This window comes from Hippocampus zosterae, chromosome 8, assembly GCF_025434085.1.
Source record: "Hippocampus zosterae strain Florida chromosome 8, ASM2543408v3, whole genome shotgun sequence".
In the NCBI taxonomy this organism is placed as follows: domain Eukaryota; kingdom Metazoa; phylum Chordata; class Actinopteri; order Syngnathiformes; family Syngnathidae; genus Hippocampus; species Hippocampus zosterae.
This window is the reverse complement of record NC_067458.1, coordinates 11627746-11651159: the sequence shown is the minus strand read 5'-3', so window position 1 is coordinate 11651159 and position 23414 is coordinate 11627746. Positions and strand designations below refer to the sequence as shown.

At 41.7% G+C, this 23414-nt stretch overlaps 1 protein-coding gene across 14 annotated transcripts in view; it reads left to right on the top strand.

Moving 5' to 3' along the window:
• LOC127606300 (ephrin type-B receptor 3-like) overlaps positions 1–17727 on the top strand; it is a 55723-nt gene extending 37996 nt beyond the window's left edge. The window contains exons 6-16 of one of the 14 annotated variants that reach the window (XM_052074498.1): positions 1209–1345; positions 1939–2101; positions 2312–2420; positions 3842–3894; positions 4381–4608; positions 6870–7117; positions 7444–7659; positions 8618–8803; positions 9071–9270; positions 12346–12501; positions 16084–17727. In XM_052074498.1, the coding sequence (XP_051930458.1) occupies positions 1209–1345; positions 1939–2101; positions 2312–2420; positions 3842–3894; positions 4381–4608; positions 6870–7117; positions 7444–7659; positions 8618–8803; positions 9071–9270; positions 12346–12501; positions 16084–16192 (1805 nt within the window). In that variant the 3' untranslated portion in view covers positions 16193–17727. Of the gene's footprint in view, positions 1–1208; positions 1346–1938; positions 2102–2311; positions 2421–3841; positions 3895–4368; positions 4609–6869; positions 7118–7443; positions 7660–8617; positions 8804–9070; positions 9271–12345; positions 12502–16083 lie in introns of all 14 variants that reach the window. The other 13 variants (XM_052074500.1, XM_052074497.1, XM_052074505.1 and 10 more) reach the window with 13 other exon arrangements.
• The last annotated feature ends 5687 nt before the right edge of the window (positions 17728–23414 follow it).

The window sequence follows — 23414 nt, the reverse complement described above, 5'->3', positions numbered from 1 at the left end:
CTCATCATTTTCTCTCTGTGGGCTTGTCCTTTACCTTTGAGCCTCCACTCTTCTAAAAGATGCCATAGGAATGCCTTCTCTTTTTGGGTCTTGGACCCGAGGTTTCCATAGCCTCTTATGATAGGCTCTCAATGTTTTATCGAGAGTTGCTGCACGACAAAGGACAGAACCCAAATGTCTATTCATGGTAGCCTAGGTCAGATCAGAGCAGGAGGAGAGGCAAAGAGGGGCAAGAGTGCATCATCTGTGATTAGATTATTACCGGTGTAGACCCAAGACCTTTCCCCGCATGTGCATTCAACTTTAAGAACCAAAATAAATACAAGGGTGGTGATAAGCCGCGGAGGCCACCTCCATGGTTACTTCTACATCTGCTCCTGCAGGACAGAGCCTAATCCCACAGCAGGAGTAAGCAAGGGATCTACCCTGGACTCATTGTTTTTTTTCTTCTTTTTTATTTCAGAAAGACAGAGGCGTGGTGGAGGTCTGGGATAGGGTGGGCTTGCATGGGAGGGAGACAGCAAGACAGAAAAAAGGCTTTGGGTGGGTGGGCAAAAGAGGGCAGAGGAGGAACAGAAGGATTCCTGGTCCCAGACACAAGCTGGATTTTGAGTAGAAAAAAATGCAAGTGGTGGGGGATCAAAGAACAAAAAACTGGGTTTGCATTCCATGTTTTAACAAGAATAGGGAGCCTGCAGGGTTTGGGTTGGTGAGGAAAAGGCTGACATAATGCTGTAATTGTGATCAAAAATTAAGACTGACAGACTGCAAAATGTCAAAGGAAAGTTGTAAGTGTGGAAAAGGGGAGAAGCTCATTGGCAGACAGCATGTTATGATGAAACAAAGGTCTAAATGTAGGAGAGAGTGAGTCAGATGGACAGATCAGGCCTGAGCCTGAAGAAGAGTGGGAAGGGAGACTGTTACAGAGATAACTTCACTCAAAAAGGCAAATAAAGCCTGAAATCTCAGCTGGGTGGTATACCTCTGTGCTGTATTAATTTACTGATTATATGTGACAATGTTTACTGAGTATACCCTTATGCTCAGATCATGGTCCATGAATTGTCCACATTTAGATTTTGTTTCATCAATAATGGTTTTCACAAAATTCAAAACTATGCTTCTGTGAGGAAGCAAAAGCCTATGATTGATGAAAAAAAAGAAATCTGAAAATGTGTGTTTTGTCTCCTCTATTGTGTCTTTTGTAGCCCCGTCTGCAGTACCCACGGTTCACCTGATGGCAGCCACAGCAAGTACCATGAGCCTATCCTGGCTCCCTCCAGAAAAACCCAACGGAATCATTTTGGATTATGAGATTAAGTACCATGAGAAGGTAAGGACAAATGTAAGTCCTCTAATTCAATCCAATTTCACTCACACTCATGGTCACCGTGTCATCTGTGCATTTGTAAATGAGGAAAACAATGCCACCGCTGATAAACACATGGTTGCAGCAAAGCAAGTCACCATTTCCAAAATGTGTTTGCGTAATCCTCCCCGAATTATTCCCCTCTTTCATTCTCTCCATGCCTGAGTATTTACTATATCATCATTCTACACTGGATTTCTGTACACGCCTGACTCTTCTTCTCCCTCTTTGCCTTCCATATCACCCCTAGTTTTCTCCCCATCCTTTCATTCAAAATTATTTTTCAGGGGTGCACAGAACTGTGACTGGAAGTGCCTTAGGGAGTAAACAAAGGCATTCACTGTATATCTGCCGTTTGTTGTCTTGCCCCCCGTCCCAAATGGATTAGCAAGGCAACTTGAACGTGTCTCACTATTTCTTCTTCTTACTTTTTCATTCCCTTTTCACCAGTTAACAAAGTGAAATTGGTCAGCCGTGCTAGGAACAGTCGCTGGGATGAGGATTAATGAGACAACCCTGGGATCTTGTATTTTTCACTAGTTTTCATCATTGGCTATGTCTCTTTGCAGGATCAGGGTGAAGCTATTGCTCATACCATGACGGCCCAACGCAGCAATGCCCGCATCGAAGGTCTCAAGGCTGGTACGCCTTATGTGGTGCAGGTCCGTGCACGAACAGTAGCTGGTTATGGCCGTTATAGCAACGCAGCTGACTTCAGTACCAACCTGCAAAGTATGTCACTCTCATACCCATTTTGATATTCTGGGGTATATGGGTTTTCACAGCAAAACCTCCATGAAATCGACAGTATGTGGATATGCATATGATAATCCTTCTGTATTAAAAACATGTACTGGTGCAAGACGCAAACTGTATTATTCTAAACATTCATAAACTTCACCCAGTTGGGATTACAACTTTTCTTTCTCCTTTACCCTCAAGGTGACCCACCAAAACTGTGGCAGGAGCAACTACCCCTCATCGTAGGATCAGCCACTGCAGTATTTGTCTTTATCATTGCCGTTGTAGTCATCGCCATTGTCTGCCTCAGGTATAAATATGATTCATATTCAATGAAAAAAAGATGACTGTACAGTATATGGCAAACTAGTAGGACATGGTATTGGAGTGGATGAATCACATTTTTTAGCAGCATTACAGAAGAAAGTCACTTTTTCAAATAACTTAGTCCTTCACGACATGCTCAAAGAGCGGGACGTTTTGCAGAGGATATTTTCAGTTCAACTTGAATGAACCGAGATAGCTTCAAATGTCAACTTTGTTTACATGTCCTCCGGTCCACCCCAGGACGACAGTCTCAGTCGATTGCTTGTTGTGTGCCACCTTGGAGGCCACTGAATCCCAGACAGTCTTGTGAGTCTTTGAATAGTCAACAAATTTAATGAGAACTTTCCACATTGGACACGGCTTGTTCGACCTAGTAGGCTTGAGCCCCAATCTCAGCACCAGTTGTGCAGTTGGGCCCTCATGTGCAGGGTCCCTTTATAGTATTTGGAGGATAAACGCCTCTTCACACCTCTCACAAAGTGGAACATCATTTGGGTTTCAACGTATTTGTTTGTCCCACCACAACTTATTTATCAAGCACAGTGCCACATGTGCGCAAATATACAGTACGTGTGAAAGGTTGGCACAGACAGGCGCCCACTCAGTTCCCTTCTCAGGCCTGCTCAGGCAGTGGCTGACAAGCGTGGGCATCGGTCATGCTACACTGAATAATAATCTCCCTGGCTCCCCCTCTGCTCCCACTCCTGCTTCTCCACTCTCCTCTATTTTCACACCGTTTCATTGTGTCTCTCGCAGGGTCTCGGCTTAACTACTGCTTCGACGGCTATAAAAGAACACAGAGAAAATAATAACACAAAAACGCTGGGCTTCGGAATATTCGGGAACCAAATTAGAATTTGAAATAAGATGCAAATCACCAGCCGGTATTATTGCACTGGTTACCGGTTACACAACAAAGGAAGCACACAAAGATGTAATTAAAAAGAAAACCTGCCCCCTCGTTACGCCATCGTATTTGTAGCCACTATCCAACCTCCTTGAGTACAGATGGTGTAAAATGGCAAATATTAGTGAACAGGAGGGAAAGGGGCAGGGTGAAAAATAAAACTGTGGAGTGTATTGAAAACACAGCAAGAGATCAAGAATCGGAGTACCTACGGCGAAGCGAATTAAATAGTTTGATGAAAGTTAAAGGAAGGCAAATAGTTTGAGTCGGTATCTCTCTGCTGCTCATATTGAAGGTCTAATAACTGAAGTTTTACTTGCAGTTTCTGACAACGTTGTGACACAAACCAGCACTGATGCAATCTACATCAACCATTTTCTGTTCACAAAACAGATTATGCTGTTTCAGATACTGTGTCCGCACTGTCACCATGTTTTTACCGTTTTGTTGCCCACGTGGTTAATTAATTGTTGTTTTTATTTATTTTTTTAAAACAGAAAACAAAGGAATGGTTCAGAGTCAGAGTACACAGAGAAACTACAGCAATACAGTAAGTATCTTTGCTGGCATATTTTTCCTTTTTGTACCATCAAATAAAAAAAAATATGTTTTCCCATTGAGAAATATAAATCTGTAAACTTTAAAAAATATATCATTTGATGTTTTAAGAGCACCACTAAAGCATTGCAACCACATCTACAGCTCAGCTCAGTTCTGTATTAAAGTTGCCAAAAAAACTGTTTCATATCATGTCAATATTTGGTACCCTGTTCCGTGATACTAACCATGGTACCTAAAGGGTGGAACACGGGACACTGCAATGCGACAATTGGTGGACAGGGATTGGTCACTTGAGCTGCTGATAGCGTCATCCTGCCTACACACTCTGTGTTGGAAACTTAAGCCCGAATAGCTTTGCCGAGAACGGTACCTAGCTAAATTGACCAGTGGTGCTGGGTGTCAACATGTACAGCTATCGAACTCAACTTGGCAACATCGATTCACTCTCCTGTTCTTGCCACTGAATCCCCTATAGTCACTCCGGGAATGAAGGTCTACATTGACCCGTTCACCTATGAGGACCCAAACGAAGCCGTGAGGGAGTTTGCCAAAGAGATTGATGTCTCCTGTGTGAAGATCGAGGAGGTCATCGGCGCAGGTAACCCACCAAAGCTCCTGAGCTACAGGGGGAAGACTGCTAGTCACCTCCAGGCCATACCGTTAGAGGACTTCACACCAAGCGGTACTTTCACTCAATTCATCGGTATGCCCTTACCACCTTCCCCGTCTGACTTGCCACCTCCTACAAATTCCTCTCTAGTCTCTTAGTCAATCTGATTATTTTATTAGATGTGATTCTTAGAGGCACTCCGATTCCCTGTTTTCTTTTTTTTTTTTTTTTTTTTGTGGGGGTGGTGTTCACACCTTTTGTGTTCAATGATTGTTTAACTGGGGAAAGATGAGCCCACTCGTTGGACTGGTTTCACAAAGTGCTTTCATTTACACGCGCAAAACAGTTTACCAAACTGTAAATTTGATTTGTTTCATCCATCTATTTTCTCTTCCGCTTATCCTCACAAGACTCGCAAGGGCGTGCTGGAGCCTATCCCAGCAGTCTTCGGGCAGTAGGCGGGGTACACAATAAAATGGTTGCCAGGCAATCACAGTGATTTGTTTGAATTACATGAAACATGTCCAAACAAGCCATGTATTACTGACTGCATGCAACACTCATTATTCTATTTTTGGTTGTTTTTTTTTGGGGGGGGGGGGGGTTCCCCTTGCACTTTGACTCCTCTACCTGGTTGTCCTTTTTCAGAAGTATGTAACTTTTTATTGTCGATTGTAAACAGGACATGAAAGATTGACGATCATGTACTATACAGTCTAAATAACCCCACCCACAGTTATTTTCAAACTATCATGGAAAGTGTAGACATTTTGCTTACTGCTTTCATTCAGTTTAGTTTGAATTAAACTAAAATAGTCATTGAGTTTTGTGGAACCCTCAATTTTGAAACGCATTTGATCTATTATCTCGTCTAAACTCATATCTTTGTGAAACCAATCCAGGAAACCAGAGAGTAGCTGTGCAAGGACAAGACTATTATTTATTTTTCTAAAGGAGCATTGCATGACAACCCATTTCAATTCTTAACGAAACCAGACGTTAGGCAAAATGGGACTTTTGTCTCACACTGCTTTCAGTTTTGGGTTTCCTTTTAAATGCCTTTAAATTGAGGGGTAAAAAGTTAAAAACCAACAGTAGTCAAATTAGATCCTTCTAGTTTGTAAAATACTGTCCAGCTCTCTGGGAAGGATCTCCAGGGTCATATGTGGGCTCTAATACAATTACCAGGACTTGTTTAGTTACAGAGTAGCATTGACTTACATTACCCCCAGATTCCTCGGGGGTAAAAGATAATTTTGAAAAGGGAAGATACGATAATGACCCCATTGCCAAAATTGGCTGGATGCCACTGAAGTAATTTGAGAATACATTCGGCCAAGCTAGTTTTGACTTTGACACACAATCCTTGCACATAATACTTTTTCTGGTTAGTTCCATCCTTGAAAAGCCTTCCCTTCCATTTTATGTTGTTGTTGTTTAAATTGTCAACTTTTTCAACATATTTGATACATTTTATAGTCATATCTCTGCTCAGAATACTGCAGGATTGTACCAAGCGAGCTTGATTCTTCTTATTGTTGTATCTAAGCCAAAATAGAGGGCGCTGTGATGGCAGAGAAGGGAGTTCCTACTACTGCTTCTACTACTACTTTTACAACTGCTACTACTACCACGGCAATTCTCCTGCTGCTGAGGCTACTACTTGAAAGCCGTTGCTTCCCAGCATTCGCAGTGACAACCCCGTCTTCCATGTCCTCCTGCTCTCCTCCTTTATTCCCCTCCTCCATCCTTACATTCCCGCCTCCCTTGCCCACAACTTCCTTCACCGTGTTACCTTTTGACTGCTGTTGACACGCATTACTGTGGCCATCACGCTTGGTGTAGAATCGAAATGTAAACCATCCACCGGCCCCAGAAGCCCCAAACTTCTGTCTCCGCCTATCTCTTCCTCCTGCGCCTACTTCTCCGACCTTTCCAAAGCTTAGCTCTCCACTCCCCCTTGTAAATGCCACCCTTCCTAATCACCCCCCGATCCACTCCTTTCCGCATCACATGGCATTATTTATGTTGCTGCATCATCTCACATTTTGCATCAAATGCTTTAGTTTATTGGCATATTATCACTATATGCTCCTCCATCAACACCGTCCTTTGACAATGGCCTAGAGTCCTGGCTTTCTCATGCAGTTCCCCCTGTCCCACACCTGCTGCCCTTCCCTGGCTCCTTGGTTCTAACCAGTTGATTGTTCCCTCTCCCCCCTTCTCCCCCACTCTCCTCCACTTTTCCATCGTACATCTCTCCCCACCCTTTGTCTCTCTCTCTCTCTCTCTTTCCATCGTTCCTCTCCTTCTTTGCCGTTTCTTTTGGGCTGTCACCACCTGGGCTCTCACAGGAGAGTTTGGTGAAGTATGCCGTGGTCGCCTCAAGCTACCCGGCCGCCGTGAGATCATTGTCGCCATCAAGACTCTCAAAGTGGGCTACACTGACCGACAGAGGAGAGACTTCCTCTCAGAGGCATCCATCATGGGCCAGTTTGACCACCCCAATATCATCCGCTTGGAAGGGGTGGTCACCAAGAGTCGACCCGTGATGATTGTGACTGAGTTCATGGAAAATGGAGCACTGGATTCGTTCCTTAGGGTGAGGACAAAATTCAAGTCGTCTGTATTTTTTTTCCTCAGATTTATGAGATTTATTTTTCAGTTTGCATAATGCTTAGACCCTGCTCTGCAAATGTTTGCACCCAAATCTGCAATTTTTAAAATCCTGTGTTTATGTAAATGGTGACACTTAAAAAGAGAAATTTGAGAGTATGAAGTATGAAAGATGCAGTGAAGGATGAGAGATATCAAAAAATAAGTACACATAACTGACAGAGGAATGATAAAAAAAGAAAAGGCAATAAAACGCTGACCTTTTTTTTACAATTCAGTTCATCTCTCATGTTTTCTCTTTCACATCGTCAGCTCAATGACGGGCAGTTCACAGTGATTCAGCTCGTTGGCATGCTACGTGGCATCGCAGCAGGCATGAAGTACCTGTCAGATATGAATTACGTGCACAGAGACTTGGCTGCCCGTAACATCCTGGTCAACAGTAACCTGGTGTGCAAGGTGTCCGACTTCGGCCTGTCTCGTTTCCTTGAGGACGACCCTACAGACCCGACCTACACAAGCTCACTGGTAAGCTTTAACAATAGGTGTATGTTTCTGTGTTGACTAAAATAAAGCATGCATTCATCAATAAATTATACTTCTGAGCCCAACTCACAAAAGCAATCTATAAAACGGCAACAGCCACTTGACAACGCCAATATATTTTCCACCAAGCACACAGGGGAAGGTCTTTGATCTTAATTTGGACAGAAGAATCAGGTGATAAAATCGGCTGCAATATGTTCTCACCGAAGTCTCAGGGGAAATCAGATTCATAGTTCAGTAATGTTTAGTCTGTATGACATAGCTTTTTATTTTAACCTGGCATTTTTACAATGCCCTCTACAATTACTGAGAATGCTATATTTTTTGACCAAAAAATGCATCATTTGGCAAAATTTCTCCCTCGTTTTTGTCTGTTTCTAACACCAACAGTCAGCGATAACATGACAGCAACTACTTTCGTGGAGGAGTGGCTGTGGCCGGCTCATTTGGTAGAGCGGGTTATTTGGTGGCTGAAGTATCAATGGTTTAAATCCCGGCTACACCTGTCTGCTATCGAAATTTCCCTTGGCAAGACACTGAAATCGAAATTGTCTCCTGGTTGGCATTATAAATGTCAATCGGTTCTCAAATACCTGATTTAGCCAAATAAATAAATACATAATAAAGAGATACATTAATTTGTTGTTTGTATTGGGTGAAAAACAACAAAAGAGAGCAATAAAAACAGTCGCATATTCAGCTGAAAAGTACACATGATTTGCCATACATACTGTACATACCATTGTGATCCAAACTTCATACTGTATGTTCCTGTGTGTCATTGTTTTGGAGCCATGCTACTAACCTGGTGTGTTGTACGTGTGTTGTACGCCTTGCACCCATGTGTTTGTGAATAAACGTTTCCCCGGATTGCATTTATCTCACACTCTCTTTTCCTCTTGTATGTGTGTGACTCTGTGTTTGTGCTCCATCCCTCCAGTATTTCATGCTCACCTACTCATTCGCATATCCACAGGGAGGGAAGATCCCAATTCGATGGACGGCACCGGAGGCAATTGCCTACAGGAAGTTCACCTCAGCGAGCGATGTGTGGAGCTACGGAATTGTCATGTGGGAAGTGATGTCATATGGAGAGCGGCCGTATTGGGACATGAGCAATCAAGATGTGAGCTCATAAAGTGGCATGCATATGTTTAAGACTGTCAAAGTTTTACATTTCAATATATTGCATTGCAGACTACAAATAGCCTGTTTTCATACTGTTCTGGCTTTTGTGACATTCAGTGCATTCCCAACATTTTTTTTCTATATCAACCTACTCACCACTACCATTCCACCTATTCAACTAGAAGCCTTTTGCTGTCTTTTTTTCTCCCACTTTCCCTTCTGGCAAGTGGAGGTTACCGTTGTTTCTTTCTTGATCATTCCACAGGTGATAAATGCAGTGGAGCAGGACTATCGACTGCCCCCGCCGATGGACTGCCCCACAGCGCTACATCAGCTCATGTTAGACTGCTGGGTGAAAGAGCGCAACCTACGGCCAAAATTCACCCAGATTGTCGCCACCTTGGATAAACTCATTCGCAATGCCGCCAGCCTCAAGGTGGTCACCAACAGCACACAGTCGACTGGGTAAGTAGGAGGACTGGTTGAGAGATAACAGGAATGAATGGATTGGTCCCTAAAAAAATCTTTAAAAGCTTAAAATATGGCTTCAGTCATTCAACTATTTAAGATATTATGTACAACTTACGCATAACCCAGAGTTACCGTAATCATGCAGTGTGTTGTGCAAGCACTGAAAGGGTCACCATTTTCTCGTATGTGGGCCAATATTTGTATCTAAATTAGGCACTTCAAGAAATACTTTTACAAATGAGGAGCTCATTAATGCTGTGTGTACTTTGTACCGTCAGTTGCACTGCCGTTATCCACAAGCTGTTTCTTGGAAAGAGTTTGAAGGATATATGATGGCAGAGTTTGAGTGACTGAGATTGGGGTGGGGGTGACCTACCTATCTGTCCCTGCATCAGGGTCTTTTTGTCCTGAGGGGGTCTGCAGACAATCCTGGGTTGTGCTCATGGGGGAAACAAGGGTCTCGGTTGGCCACTGTAGTGCCGTTCTTAGAAGATTAAGCTTGCGGTTAATTAGCTCGATTAAGGCGATGCAAAAAGAAGATGGGAGCGCCTTTTAATTAGCCACTAACAAGATTTAAAACGGGCCAGCAGAGAGGTGGCCTCCCGCTGACAAATCTGCAAAGTGGAGACTATCGTCCTGTTTGGCATTGAAGGCTAGCCGGGGGCTATCTAACATAGTTTGGCAAAAAGTTCTTTGTGTCATGTGGAACCGTCATGTTTGACATCAGTACGGACTGCACCATAGGGTGTCAGAGTAATGAGCAACTATTGTTTATGCCAGCCACACAGCTCACATTGCATTTGGCCATTTGTGTATTTTTCTTTCTATTTCTTCTCTCCTAAGATTTCCAAATAGAAATTCCAAACAGCCACTGCTTTGGAGTTTTGGGGAAAAAAAGACTAAAGTTTGGAGAAACTGTCACAGTTCCAGGCATTTTAGTTGTTGCCCATGTCATCATCATTGGAGGGAGTCGGACATTACCCAGCATCCCTACTGTGCTCCAACTGGTTGATTACATGTGGCCAGCAACATACTGGATTTATTTGAAGCTAACTTGAGAGAAGGAGCACCAACAATACCCCATTAAAGAAGAGCCCTGGTCTCGCTTTAACAACAGCCTGAGGCCTTGGGCACCGAAGCATGGCTCTTATTAAAAATCACTCAATCTACACCACTCAATGGAGCCTCTGTATTGCAGTTATTAGCTACAGTTCTTTGCCTGCTCTCTTTTTTTCCCCACCCTTCTTCATTCCTCTTTTAATTGTTAATGAATCTAATGCCATCAAAAAGGATGACAGGAATCAACAGAGCAGAGAGGAGGGCAGACAGTAGCACTCTTTCTCTTTGGGTGCTCCCAGTTCTTTCTCCTTGCAAACTCTTTCCCTCAACACACCTCCCTCTAACTCTTCTCTCCCACCTTTTCTTCATCCGCTCCACTTTTCTCTGAGTTGTTACACTTTTATTAAACTTCCAAGGTGGGCCATCTATCTGGAGCACTCATCAGCAAAGGGGCTCAGGAGTTTTCTTTAAAAAGGGGGCCTCCTTTGTGTTGTAGTGGAATAATGTATGGGTGAAAGGTTACGCATAAACATGAATATACACGATATAGTCACTCACAAATATTCATTAAATTCATGCTGTCCTGTGAATTGCTAATCTTTGTTTGAGAAACAAAAACAAAAACACAATTTATTGTTAACTCAGTTTATTGGCTAAATACAACCCCTGAAATGTTTCTTTCATACAGTAAATAGATTCCCACAGCCGCAAGAAGAGATGATCTACCATTCACATATTTCCAGGTTTTTGCAGTGCCCCCCCTCCATCTCATGAATGGCCATCGAATTTCACTCGAACTCTCCAGAAGCCTGAAAAACGTTTTTACTGGTGATTGGAAGCTGCTATTGCAAATATTGTTTTCCATTTTCATTCATACATCTTTTTGGGGGATTTAAAGGGTTTTCCATACTCAAGCAGCCTTTAATAATTCCAATGATGCCTACCGCCCCTCCCCCCTGCCCAACCCCCAAATAATAGCATTTCAGACCAAAGACCTAAAAGCATCTTTTACACTGCCTGTTGTCAAACATTTCCTAGGTCACTCTTCGGTATACGAAGGGGGGAACATTTGTCATGCCAATATTCCGATGTTATAGTTTTGAAAGGCTGAGTGCCATATCTGCTCTGTGACTCTTTTCTCAACTTGCTATCTTCAATTACATATCTAATATTACATTTGTAAGCAGACACCTCCTGTCATTACACTGAAAAACCTGGTGTGTTGAATTTACCCAATTGTGTTTTGTCAAGTGGCTGCACACAATAGAATCATCTAGATTTAGATGTGTACTCTACTTAAAAATGTATCTGGATCCAGATGATTTGATGTCATCCATCCATCCATTTACTTATCCACTTATCCTCACGTGGGTCATGGGCACGCTGGAGCCTATCCCAGATGTCTTCAGGTAGTAGACAGGGTGCACCCTGAACTGGTTGTCAGCCAATCACAGCGTACACATAGATGAACAATGATTCGCGCTCACACACACAACTAAGGACAATTTAGAGTGTTCCATTAACCTGCCAAGCATGTTTGTGGAATGTGGGAGTACCTGGAGAAAACCCACATAGGCACTGGGAGAACATGCAAACTCCACACAGTAAGGCCGAAGCCGGAATCAAACCCTGCACCCCTACGCAGTGAGGCAGACGTGCTGACCAGTCGACCACAGTGCAAACTGTCAAGGACCCACTTGACAAATTAAAATTGAATAAATTCCACACCATTTTTTTTTCATTGTAGCTGCAGCGCCAGCATCCACCAACCAAACCTCCAGCCAGTCTCTCCACTCATTAAAGTGACACCCAAGCTAGCTCCATCCCCCCACACACATGCACAACTCATGACATGTGGCGGAGAGGAGAGGAGAGAGGAGGAGAGGTGGTGAGGTGGCGCTCAGCAAGGAGGCATTTTATTGTGTTAGGTTGGCCGATAGAGGCGATAGAGTAACCACCTTAACCCTCTCTCTCTTTCTCTCTCCTCCTTACCTGAATTCCGCCACGCAGGGTATCCCAACCCTTGCTTGACCGCTGCGTGCCAGACTATACAACTTTCACCACTGTGGGAGACTGGCTGGACGCCATCAAGATGAGCCGCTACCATGACAATTTCATCAATGCCGGATTTGCTTCCTTTGACCTGGTTGCCCAGATGACAGCAGAGTGAGTGGATCACTTCAGATAATCAGGCCTAAAGTGATTGATCTGAGGTTGAGAGCAAAATGTAGGGAATGTGGCTTGCCCTTGGCCGAATTGAAAAAAAGCCTCACGGCTCGATTAAACATGATGAAGTGGTGATGATAGTGAAGAAGCAGTCATCGCGTAAGTTTAGCACAAAAGCAGGTGGTGGAAATATAGCATAACTCACAAAAAAAGTGGTGGGAATCGCTTTGCTGTGCTCCCCTTTCAAAACTACAGTGTCATTTAACCCAGACTCATGTTGTCTGTTTTTGCCCCCCCCACCCCATCAACTAATTGTTGACCTTGAAAATTCACCTGCCTCCTGTTGCTGTTTACAAAGAGGAAATTATGTAATAAAATTTGCGAAAATCGGAGGCCGGTGATGATCAAGTAAATTAATTAGGATTGTAATGATAAATAAGTCCTCCTCATTAGCAGCGTAATAGGCACGAGAGGTGGGGGTAATTTGTTTCAATTTGGTCAGGCTGACAGGTGTGGTGTTCTGTGGCTCTCTGTTGCCCCAAATGGCCAGTAATTCCTCTAATGGCACCCATTTATTTTCATTTCATCCTCTGTCGCTATGCTGATGGGAATGACAAACTAGGAAAAAACAAAAGCCTTCCTGTATTTGTGCGTAATTGGAGTGATATGCCCTCAGTAAGTTTTGGAAAGGATGAACAAGTGGTGAGAATATGTGTTCATATCTTTGGGTTCTGGATTGAGCTCACAGAGAGCAAGCCAAAAGTCCCACAGTCAAGCACATGGTGAGGTATCCGGGTATAATATTAGATTATCCACAATTTGTGTGTGATTGTGAATGGAGAGGACACACACTGTGGCAGAGCCCCAAAAGTAAACTAATCGTTGCCTCAGAGGAATTGGATTAGACCCTCTTCAGTAATGAAGATGATGCACTCTCTCAGGCCTTAAATGAGAATATTTACCTGCGTGGAAACATCAATATGTTACATCAAACAAACAAACAAACAAAAAAAAGGTCTCCTAAGCCACGCCTCCATCAAGTGGTAAAGTGGTTTTCACTTGATGTAGATTTGAATTTTCATTGATGGTGACATGAACAGTGCACCAATATGACTGTTCCAAAAATGGATGTACTTTATGAGCCCCTTAACCCTTGGGTCCTTCAAATGAAAAAAAACCCTAAGTTACGCATTTTACAATTTTTGTAATGATGTATTTTGTGTTATACAAACATTCTTTTTTTTTTTGTTTCAAACACTCAAAATGTTCAGAGGCATCTGTGCTATCCATACATATATAGTTTTTATTAGTTCTTTGGGATTATTCTTTATTTTTTGCAAAAGGAAAAAAAATTGTGTCTGGAGGTCCCAACCAAGCCCTACTAAGAATCCCGACCGGACGTGTTCATGTAAAATGCATTGGTTTGCAAAAAGGCAAACTCATTTGCGATCCTCTGGCGCCACCTAAAAGTTGCACAATTGGAATGACCTCAACCCAACAATGTGGCATGCATACGTCTGTCCAAGCGAAAACAAAGCGATTGACGTAAAAATCGTGTGAAATGCATGTTTACACATTAGGTTTACGATGCATTAAAAAATATGAATTATAATGGGTCTCTATGGTGCAAAATATGTAAATTGTGAAGATTACGGAATCAAAACCTTTTTTATTATTGCTGCAATGCCTGAGAATTATCAGCCGGTGACGTCATGAAATTTAGGCCATTTTAGAACCCCCCCATATGTTTCAGCTCTCTCGTGTTTTTCCGAATGCCTTTGCCTTTGATTCAAAGACATAATTTTACATTTATCGCAAGCGGTGGACTACGAGGGTTAAATGAGGCTTTTCCATGCGTTTTTTAGAGGTCAGGTGACTAGAATTTTATTCAATGACATGTTTTGCATTAGTTATGTGTGGACAACATTTTAGTTAAATGAATTATGCTTAAGATGACCTGTGTGCTGAAACAAATGCAACAAACTAGGGCTGGTCTTATACATGTCACAAATCTTTACTCAATGATATGTTCTATTTTGATCCAGTAAAGCAGGGGTGCCCAAACTTTTTGGATCAAAGATCTACTTTTCGATCAACTAACCTCCTGATCAACTAACTAATCTACCCTTACCGGCACGCGCATGCGCAAGCGCACACACACACACGCACGCACGCCATAATGAGAAACAGCCTGAAACAGAGGCATGCGACGCACTTTTGCAGCCTGTTAACTATCGTAGCTCACACGTACCGTTTTAAAGTGCTTCCCTGGGCCCTTCTCGATTCCTATTCTTTGCTCGTGCCCTCAGTGAATTTTACACGAAGCAAACTCTGAATGAGAATCATGACGATAAAAGATAAAGCGCACCAGCTCTGATCACAAGCTGCAATTGCAAACTGCTGAGCGCTAACAACTTCCGTTGACGTAATCACGCGCCACCGTAAATTTAAAATTTACCTGCTTTATTTTATTTTTTTGAATATTTTTTTAGTGAAAATGAGACTGATAGGATGATTAGGGTGCAGCCTACATTAACACAAAAAATATATTATTAACATGTACAAAGACACACGAAGGTTTGTGTTTTTTTTCTCCTCGACAATCCTCGGATCTACTTGGGACCAGTCTTAGATCTACCGGTAGATCAGGATCTACCTAATGGGCCCCCCTGCAGTAAAGTATAAGTGATTAGATTTTTTTCACAATGTCCCTACATCATGTAACTAACTAAGGGTATGGACAGGCGAAATACTGATATGGTCGCTGTGCGCATGTCTCATATATCAGTTTGTGTCGAATCATATCGGTCAAAAACCATATTGTTACACCTCAAACATAACCATCCTTTGACAAGAAAGCTGGGCCAAAGAAGTAGTGTGAATTTATAAGAGAGAGAGAGAGTGAGGAAAAGGTTAATAATTATTTTTTTTTCTTTATAGTACTTTTTTTCCAGTATGAAAAAGGGCAGGGGGCTCAAGTCCTCCTTGATGTCTATATGTGAATGAATGGGCTTCTACAGAATTATTGCGCATCACAGAAAACAATATTATGGAACTTTGCTTATATTTGAAGATCCTCGATTACATTCCATGGTGGTTTTATTTGATTTTTTTTAATTATTGCCCGTGATGATTCTCTTTCTAGTCTCGTGAATCGGGCATTTTCCCTATTTAATACCCCTTTAATACTTTTCGGAAACAAAAAATCTCCAGGATGGTACTTGTACTTCTTAGAAACGGAAGCTTTCGGGCATATCAGCTCTACAGTTCAGCTGCCTAACAGTAGCTACACTGGTGATTTAATCATTAGCTATTATTCTCTAGCAGTTTAACTTGCGTGCCTTTTTGCTCACCTGCCGAGCAACAGCAGCATGATCCCGTAGCCCCCGTTTTGTTGACTTAAACTGAAGGAGGCATTTTATGGTTGATGACCAAGAGTGTGGATCATCCAGCTTGTTTACACTCGTGGTTGAAATTAGATTTACAGTTCAATGTTTGAAATGTGACCTTTGGCTGATTTTATTTTATTATGACCCAACCGCCTGCACTCACTTTCCCTTCTTCCGCTTTTTCTCTATTTAGGGACTTGCTGCGGATAGGCGTTACATTGGCTGGCCACCAGAAGAAGATATTGGGTAGCATTCAGGACATGAGATTACAGATGAACCAGACACTTCCTGTCCAGGTGTGAGAAAAGACACACCCACGGCGGTGCAGTCGCAAGATGACCAGTTTGAGGAGCAAAGGGAGAGGAACCGTGCCAGATCGAGCCATTGGAAAATTCCAAGCTGCCTGACCCATCTCTGCCAATTAGACACTACAAAACTGACTTTTGCAGTGCCTCAAACTTGTTTACTTTTTGTTTTTCAACACTACCACTTCCTGTTTTATATTATTCATTGTGTACTTTTTTTTCTATTCAATCACAATTTGTGTGTGTTCTGAAAGAGAGGGGTCAGTGTACCCGTCCCATTTGAGCCTCAACAGCTCTGGTTTAGGTTTACTTTGCATGATCGTGTGTTTTAGGAAGCTTGGCTTTGCTAACTGAAATGTCACAGTTATCCTGATGTGAGCGCCCCCTTCCTTCTGCCCCGCAACCCCAACTTTGACGGACATAACCAATAGCAAAGAATGATCATGTTGGAAGACAAAAACTAAAAGGAGACAGAGGACAATTCTTTCCCGGAAGTTGTTCCACTGCGTATGTGTTGTTCTCCATCTTCATATTGAAGGTGTGTTATCTAAAAGGGCACTTGCTGAAGAAGGGTGAGGTACTATGATGGACTCAAGTCAATTAACAGGTTAATTGTGGCGGTCCGTCAAATGCTTGTTTAAGGACAGTTGTACCCTTTGTTGACCTGAAGCAAGGTTTTGACAAGATCAGGATCACTTGGTCATCAACTGTTTCTTGTTTTTGTCCTCATCAAACTTTTTCCTTTAATTTTGACTTTCTTACATTTGAGGGAGATTTGTGGTTTCAAAATGGCTGGTCAAACTGAAATACCCCAAGTGGACTCTTTCTGTGAGACGGGGACACAAGGACTGTGGCAACACAACAGACCACTCGGCCTTTTTAATGTGTGTGTGTGTGTGTGTATGTGTATGCGTGTGTGAATGTGTAATTAAGTGTGCTTGGATGTGCAGGTGTGTCATGTTGCACACAAGTATACTGTACAATACAGCTTCCGCTATTTGCCACTGTGGAGAATTAACGCATGAACTGAACCATGACGAGGAGCAATTATATCTGGAACAATATGCTATATTCTGTGGACAACTGTTAAAAACATCCCTTTTTTATTAATAGAATCACAAGGTCAACTTTGGAGAAGTATATATATATACACATATATATATATATATATATATACACATATATATATATATATATATATATATATATATATATATATATATATATATATATATATATATATATATATATATATATATGCATATAAGGTATGCAGAGCAACCCGTCGTGGACAATTTTCTACTTACTAGTACCTGGATGCAGAAATAATCAAAATTATTGTTTTAATTTGTTCAAATCCTTTCCTATGTATTTATTTGTGCCCCATCCCCTCTCCCACACTTCCCTAGCGCCACTTACCAGATGGGTCACAAGACCATTTGGGACAGTGCATTTGAAACAATCAGATGGAAAAGCGAAGAGGATTCAGCTGATGAAATGATGATTAAACAAAATAAATGACATATACAGTACATTGCATATTGGATTTTTGTTGTCTTTCCAAACAGCCAGTATGTTTCATATTTTGTAAGAACGGTAGGATAAGTCAGTATAGAATAACATTCTTTGGCGATGTGAAATGAGTTGAAGGCATAGGGATGAAGAGAAAGACATTTGACTAAGTGTGCTTTCGCCAAAGGAAATAAATTAAAAGTGCAACCTCATGTTCATTCTTAGTTCGAGAAAATGCAACTTCTTCTCCACGTTAGAAGCTTTAATAAACTTCCTCACAAAACGACCTGCATCAAAGAATCAAGCGATGTCAGGCGACAAAGCCAGTGACATTGCTGGGACACAGTGAACACAGGCATATGGCAGGCTGACCTATCATTATCTCTCTTCATTTCCTGTCTGGCCGGCAATCATCCTGTCTCGGCTCAGCCTTCTGCACATCCACAGCCTGGTATGAACACTACTGAAAACCTGAAGGCTTCATCGTCCTCAATAATTGCATCAATCTCATACAGACCATTCAGGGAGTCAGGGTTGTCAACTTCCAGACAATGTGTTCTTTAGCTTTAGAGGATGAATGGATTTATGAATTTGACGGTAGCTGTGTATTGATGAGATACTGTGTTGTTCGTGGCCATGCATACCGTATAGATTGTTGTTAAAGGCCGTAGGAAAAATGATGCAAAATAACCATCCGGTTCCTATTTTACAATGCCTCATCTTTTTCCAGTACGCTTCGGATCCTATTCTCTTTTTCGGACGATGTTACACCACAAGATTGTCAGTTGGCAATTGTAGCCATTCACTCAGGTTCAACCTTGCAAATATAAATCCGATGTACCGTACCACTATTTGGAACCATCATACTCACGACAGTGGGAATGTACCCAAAGGAGGCTAAACAAATGCAATCCACCAATTGGGTGACAAGAGTTCTGTCCTTCTCAAGTGACAGCGGGATTTGAAATAAGATCCCAAAATGCACCTTTTGTTTTCAAACAGCCACATACCAAGACGAAAGAACACAAAATGCTAGATAGCCTCCATCTCGTATTTATTCTTAGTTTTACTTTTTGCGTGCGCCTCTTTTGTTGCACTGGAATGACAGTCGACACATCCTGCTGCTAGAGTACGGCAAAGGAAAAATCTGGATTTAAAATTCTAAATCGTGCTGTCGCCAGCTGAACTGTGCTGTGGTGGAAACATGACGACTTTACTGCATGTACAACCTGACAAGAAAAAGTGGGCAATAATTACGGAAGGCGAAAACATGTGTATATATACAAAGCAGCAGACGTGCCCACTGAAAGAAAAACAGTGCTTTGGAGTTTGCATGAACATTAAATTGCCTCCACTTCTCCCACAGACCATTTGGAGTCGTTAGTTCCCATGGGTGGTGCATGCAAAATTTTTACATTCATACAACAAAAAATAACTTGATTTTTTTTTATCACCATCCAGCCTGCTGAAAAAAAGGCCTGGCTGTTATGCCTGTATGTAATTTAAGAAAGTATCTGAAAATAATTCAACATTTTCAACATAGCCTCTGTTTGGATTCTCACTACTACAGCAGTGGCCTTTTTGTCTTGCATATAATTTAAGACAAAGGCCAACTGCTAAAGCGGCTCAAAACTTTCCACGTTCCACTTTGCTGCCTTGGCTTCAGTTGTTAGTTGTTGTTACACTCAGGACGGAATTATTAACTCATTCAGTACCAGACAATTCTAGACCAAGTCTGAGAAGATGTTTAAAAACATCTTTGGGAGGGAATAAGTTAAAGGATTGTGTGGTTTCTGCGTGGTGCTAACCGGTAAAAACAGAGCAAACGGAACTCATCCACAAAGCAGACGGTGAAATGCGTCACGAACCGAGATACCAAGCAAAATGTGTCTCGGTGCGCTGTGGCTATATATAAATGAGGTAATATGCAGATATTTGCGAGAAAAATTGCCCACCTCTGTGCAAATGAGCCCCATTGATAAACAACGACTAATTCATGCCAACGTGAATAGCATTAGCGGTGATAATAAGTCAAATAGCACATATTATAAGAGCATTGGACATAAAATTCTTTGAAAGGTAATGCGATGACTGAGATATTACAGACAACAAATTCTTGGAGAAATATTTTTTTAAACTACTGGTTTGTAATGAAATTATCTTAAGAAACATGAGCCGCTGACCTGACTATGCTTGTAAAACATTTTTTTTTTTTTTTACAAGTATTTTAGTCGCATAACAGCAGTTTTTCATTTGACTTATTAGACATTCCCTTTAGACGCACATTTGGACTAAATTGTTCTCTCAGTTTGCCTGACGACCTTTGCAGTTAAATGGTGCGTAAAAGAACATACTGTATATCCAGCATTTTTTTTTCAATAAGGCTACAGGCACCTTGTGAGTGGGTATTGATTCTTGGTAAATAAACAACAGAAGATGGATGGATGGATGGATGGATGGACTAGGAAAAATCCAAAGTTACTCTTTTTTTCAGGCCGCTGCAATATATTCAAAAAAGTTTTAAATCCACAGTGTGCCAATAAGGTGCAACACAGGCTTTCCTTGTATTGTATTTCCTACCCACCAATTAATATGAGTTTAGTCTCTGAGGGCACCGAGCCAACGGCTTTGTTTCTCAGCTAATAGGAGAAAGATGCTCAGATCATACTGTAGATTCTTCCTCATCCAACACTCGCCTTGTCCCCAGGCTCCTGTCTTCTTCCTTTCCCTGTCCAATTACAGAAAATATAAAGCGTTGCATCTGTGGCCTCAGTGTCTGGATAGCTGCAGATAGTTGCAACACATTCTACCCCTTGATGTACGACGCAAGTCTGAAACATTGATGCTTTTGTGTTGCATTTGGCAGAAAGAAAACTATATTTGAGACAGTTTCCGTTTCACACTGTCACTGTTCTGAATGGTTCTACTTTAAAGGTGATTGACTTGTTTCAAGTCACCACGATTTTTCTCAAAGCATTACAGGTATTTCTGCAACTGCAACGTTGTATCCTGAAAGACAGACCATAGCATGCACATTGAACTGTGTGGGAAGTACACATCTTTCTACCATGTCTCTTTGCAATAAATTTATTGCATACTGAACTGGCGCACTATAAACATTGATCGATTGACGTGTCCTGGCACTACAAGATGGAAATTATTGATTGTGCGCAGACTTTTTTCATCAAAAAATGTCATATACTGTAAAGCCGGGTAAAACGATTGGGATCTCAATAAAGGTTCATTTTGAATCCTCACTTGGTCAGCGGGACTGTATTAGCATAAATATCCGTGCGCATGTCGGTCAGGATGACGATAAATGCGAAATACAGACACACAGCAGATATGCGCAACAATGCACACTCCTAATCATCTCTAAATTTACGTTGCCTCATCCTCCCCCTTACAAGCTTCACACAACAAGCTACTTTTTCTTCCCCTCTTTGCACTTTTGCAGTAATCCCTCGCTTTCATTTGAGTTGGGCACAGCTAATTGGTCGCGTCTGTATGGTGACACAGAGACCCCACGTAATTGCTGGACAAATAGAAAGGTTTTAAGCGTCGGACCTCTCTAGGCTGAGCTGTGCACAGACTCCAGTCGACTGGAAAACCCAATTACCGCTCCAACTGCACAATTTGCTAATTGGCAGGAAGTCCGACCACCGATTTACTCAAAGTGCATATCTTTGTTTTTATCTGTTATTAAAGCACTCCAGCATTGCAAAAATGAAAATATAAACACATTTGACCAAGAAAAAAAACAATGCTCAACAAATGCCTCTTAGCCTGATCACTCATGCCAATATCTTTTCAAACTTGAACAATGCAATAAATCATTTACTAGCGCGCGCACACACACACACACACACACACACACACACACACACACACACACGCACACACACGCACACACACACACACACAAACACACACACACACAAACCTGCCCACAAACACATGTATACAATATTGCAATGTAAAAACATCACAACGATATTTAACACATTTATTAACACGGAATCCCTAAAAATACATCTATCTGGCTTTCTTGGTCTTAAATGTCGCTCCAAACAGCATATTCAAATGACTGGCGCCACCCACTAATTTGATTTAAAATGGTCCCATTTTGGAGTTGAAAGCATTTGGATTTCTTATTAAACATTTGAATGGAAACAAAATTACAGATGTTGAATATTTGTGTGGAAGAACCCCCCCCCCAAAAAAAAAATCACCATCCGTCACAACACCTTTCCGCCCATGCACTTAAATAAATTGTGTTTTGTACTCTCACCATCTCTCCTGCAAAAATTTTACAAAGGCCAACAATTGAAAAATAAATGTGAGGTGCTTTAAAAAATATGTAAATGTAGCATTCATGAATAAATGACAAATACTGGAATACATATTGGAAGAGGAAATTGTAAGACAAACATCTTGAGAAACCATGTAATATGTACACGTCTACCTTCCACCTTCCAAAAGGGCAGCAGGCCTTTGCTGGCCCACATAAGCCTTCTATTGTTGATTGTTTGGGTGCAGCTGTATGTTCTGTCTGTGAGATGGCTGATTATGTCTGCCAAGCCAGGGGGACAACAGTCAACACGGTCTCAAGCACATACCAAGCAGGTGACCTGAAGTTCACGGTCAAAGCTCGACAGGTGGTGAGAATGTGTGACATCGAAGAGGTACGATCGCCTCCAGGTACAACAGGGCCGTTCAACAAGCACATTGAAATGCTGCTCTGAAGAGATAAGACATCCTTGGGGACCATTATTAAGATTAGGTCTTAATTTACAGTAAACGGTGCGTAAACGGAATACCAAGCGTGACTAATAAATCACATGGCCTAACAGGAAAACTCATTGACAAAGGACAATTAGCAGGCATTTTACTTGCTGAACTAATGCTTTATTCTATTTTCAAAAGATTGAATGCATAATTACATGATTACTGTGCAATGTGTCTGAGTACAATAAGAATATGTTATCCAGGTCGACAGATTAATCTGTTTCTTCCGGAGTGTATGAAGGTGACGCATTCAATATGTGAGAGGGCCAAATAATGACCACTCGTTAATATGACCCGTGTAGGCAGTTATTAGGCAAGGTGCAACCAAATTTGACTACGTCTTAACGATTGGTTGCATCTCACATTGGGGCATGTGTTTTCTCACAGCCAATTAAAAAAGGAAAAAAGAAAAATGGATTCTTACTGAAAAGTAACCAAATATAGTATACATGTTGAAAACAATTCTGAGGGGGGGGGAAAACATGACCATTATTATAAGTACTGTACTGATCGTCCCTGTGTTTGAGAACATTTTATTTTTGAGAGTGCATTTGTGAGTGTTAAATATTTTGTGCAGTAATTGAAAAAAAGAAAATTGGGAGAGAGATATAAAGACAGATCATTTGATTTTAATCATGTATCTCAAATGATAAATACGTAAATAAAAAAAGAATCGCCTGAGCTGCTCACACTTCGAAGAGACAGTTGGGACATTGCCATCTCAAGGTCAGTTTTCCTCTCCACTGGTGTCATCGGTAGGCATGAAGGTAAGGGCCTTGTTCCTGCTTGACATCTCATTAACTGCTCGTCGATATTTATCAGTCTTAATCAGAGATGTGGCAGCTCCACTGTGATTACGTCCTGGGTGGGAAAGCAATCATACCTCGTCCTCCCTGCTGTCCTTGATTTGTGGTGTGTT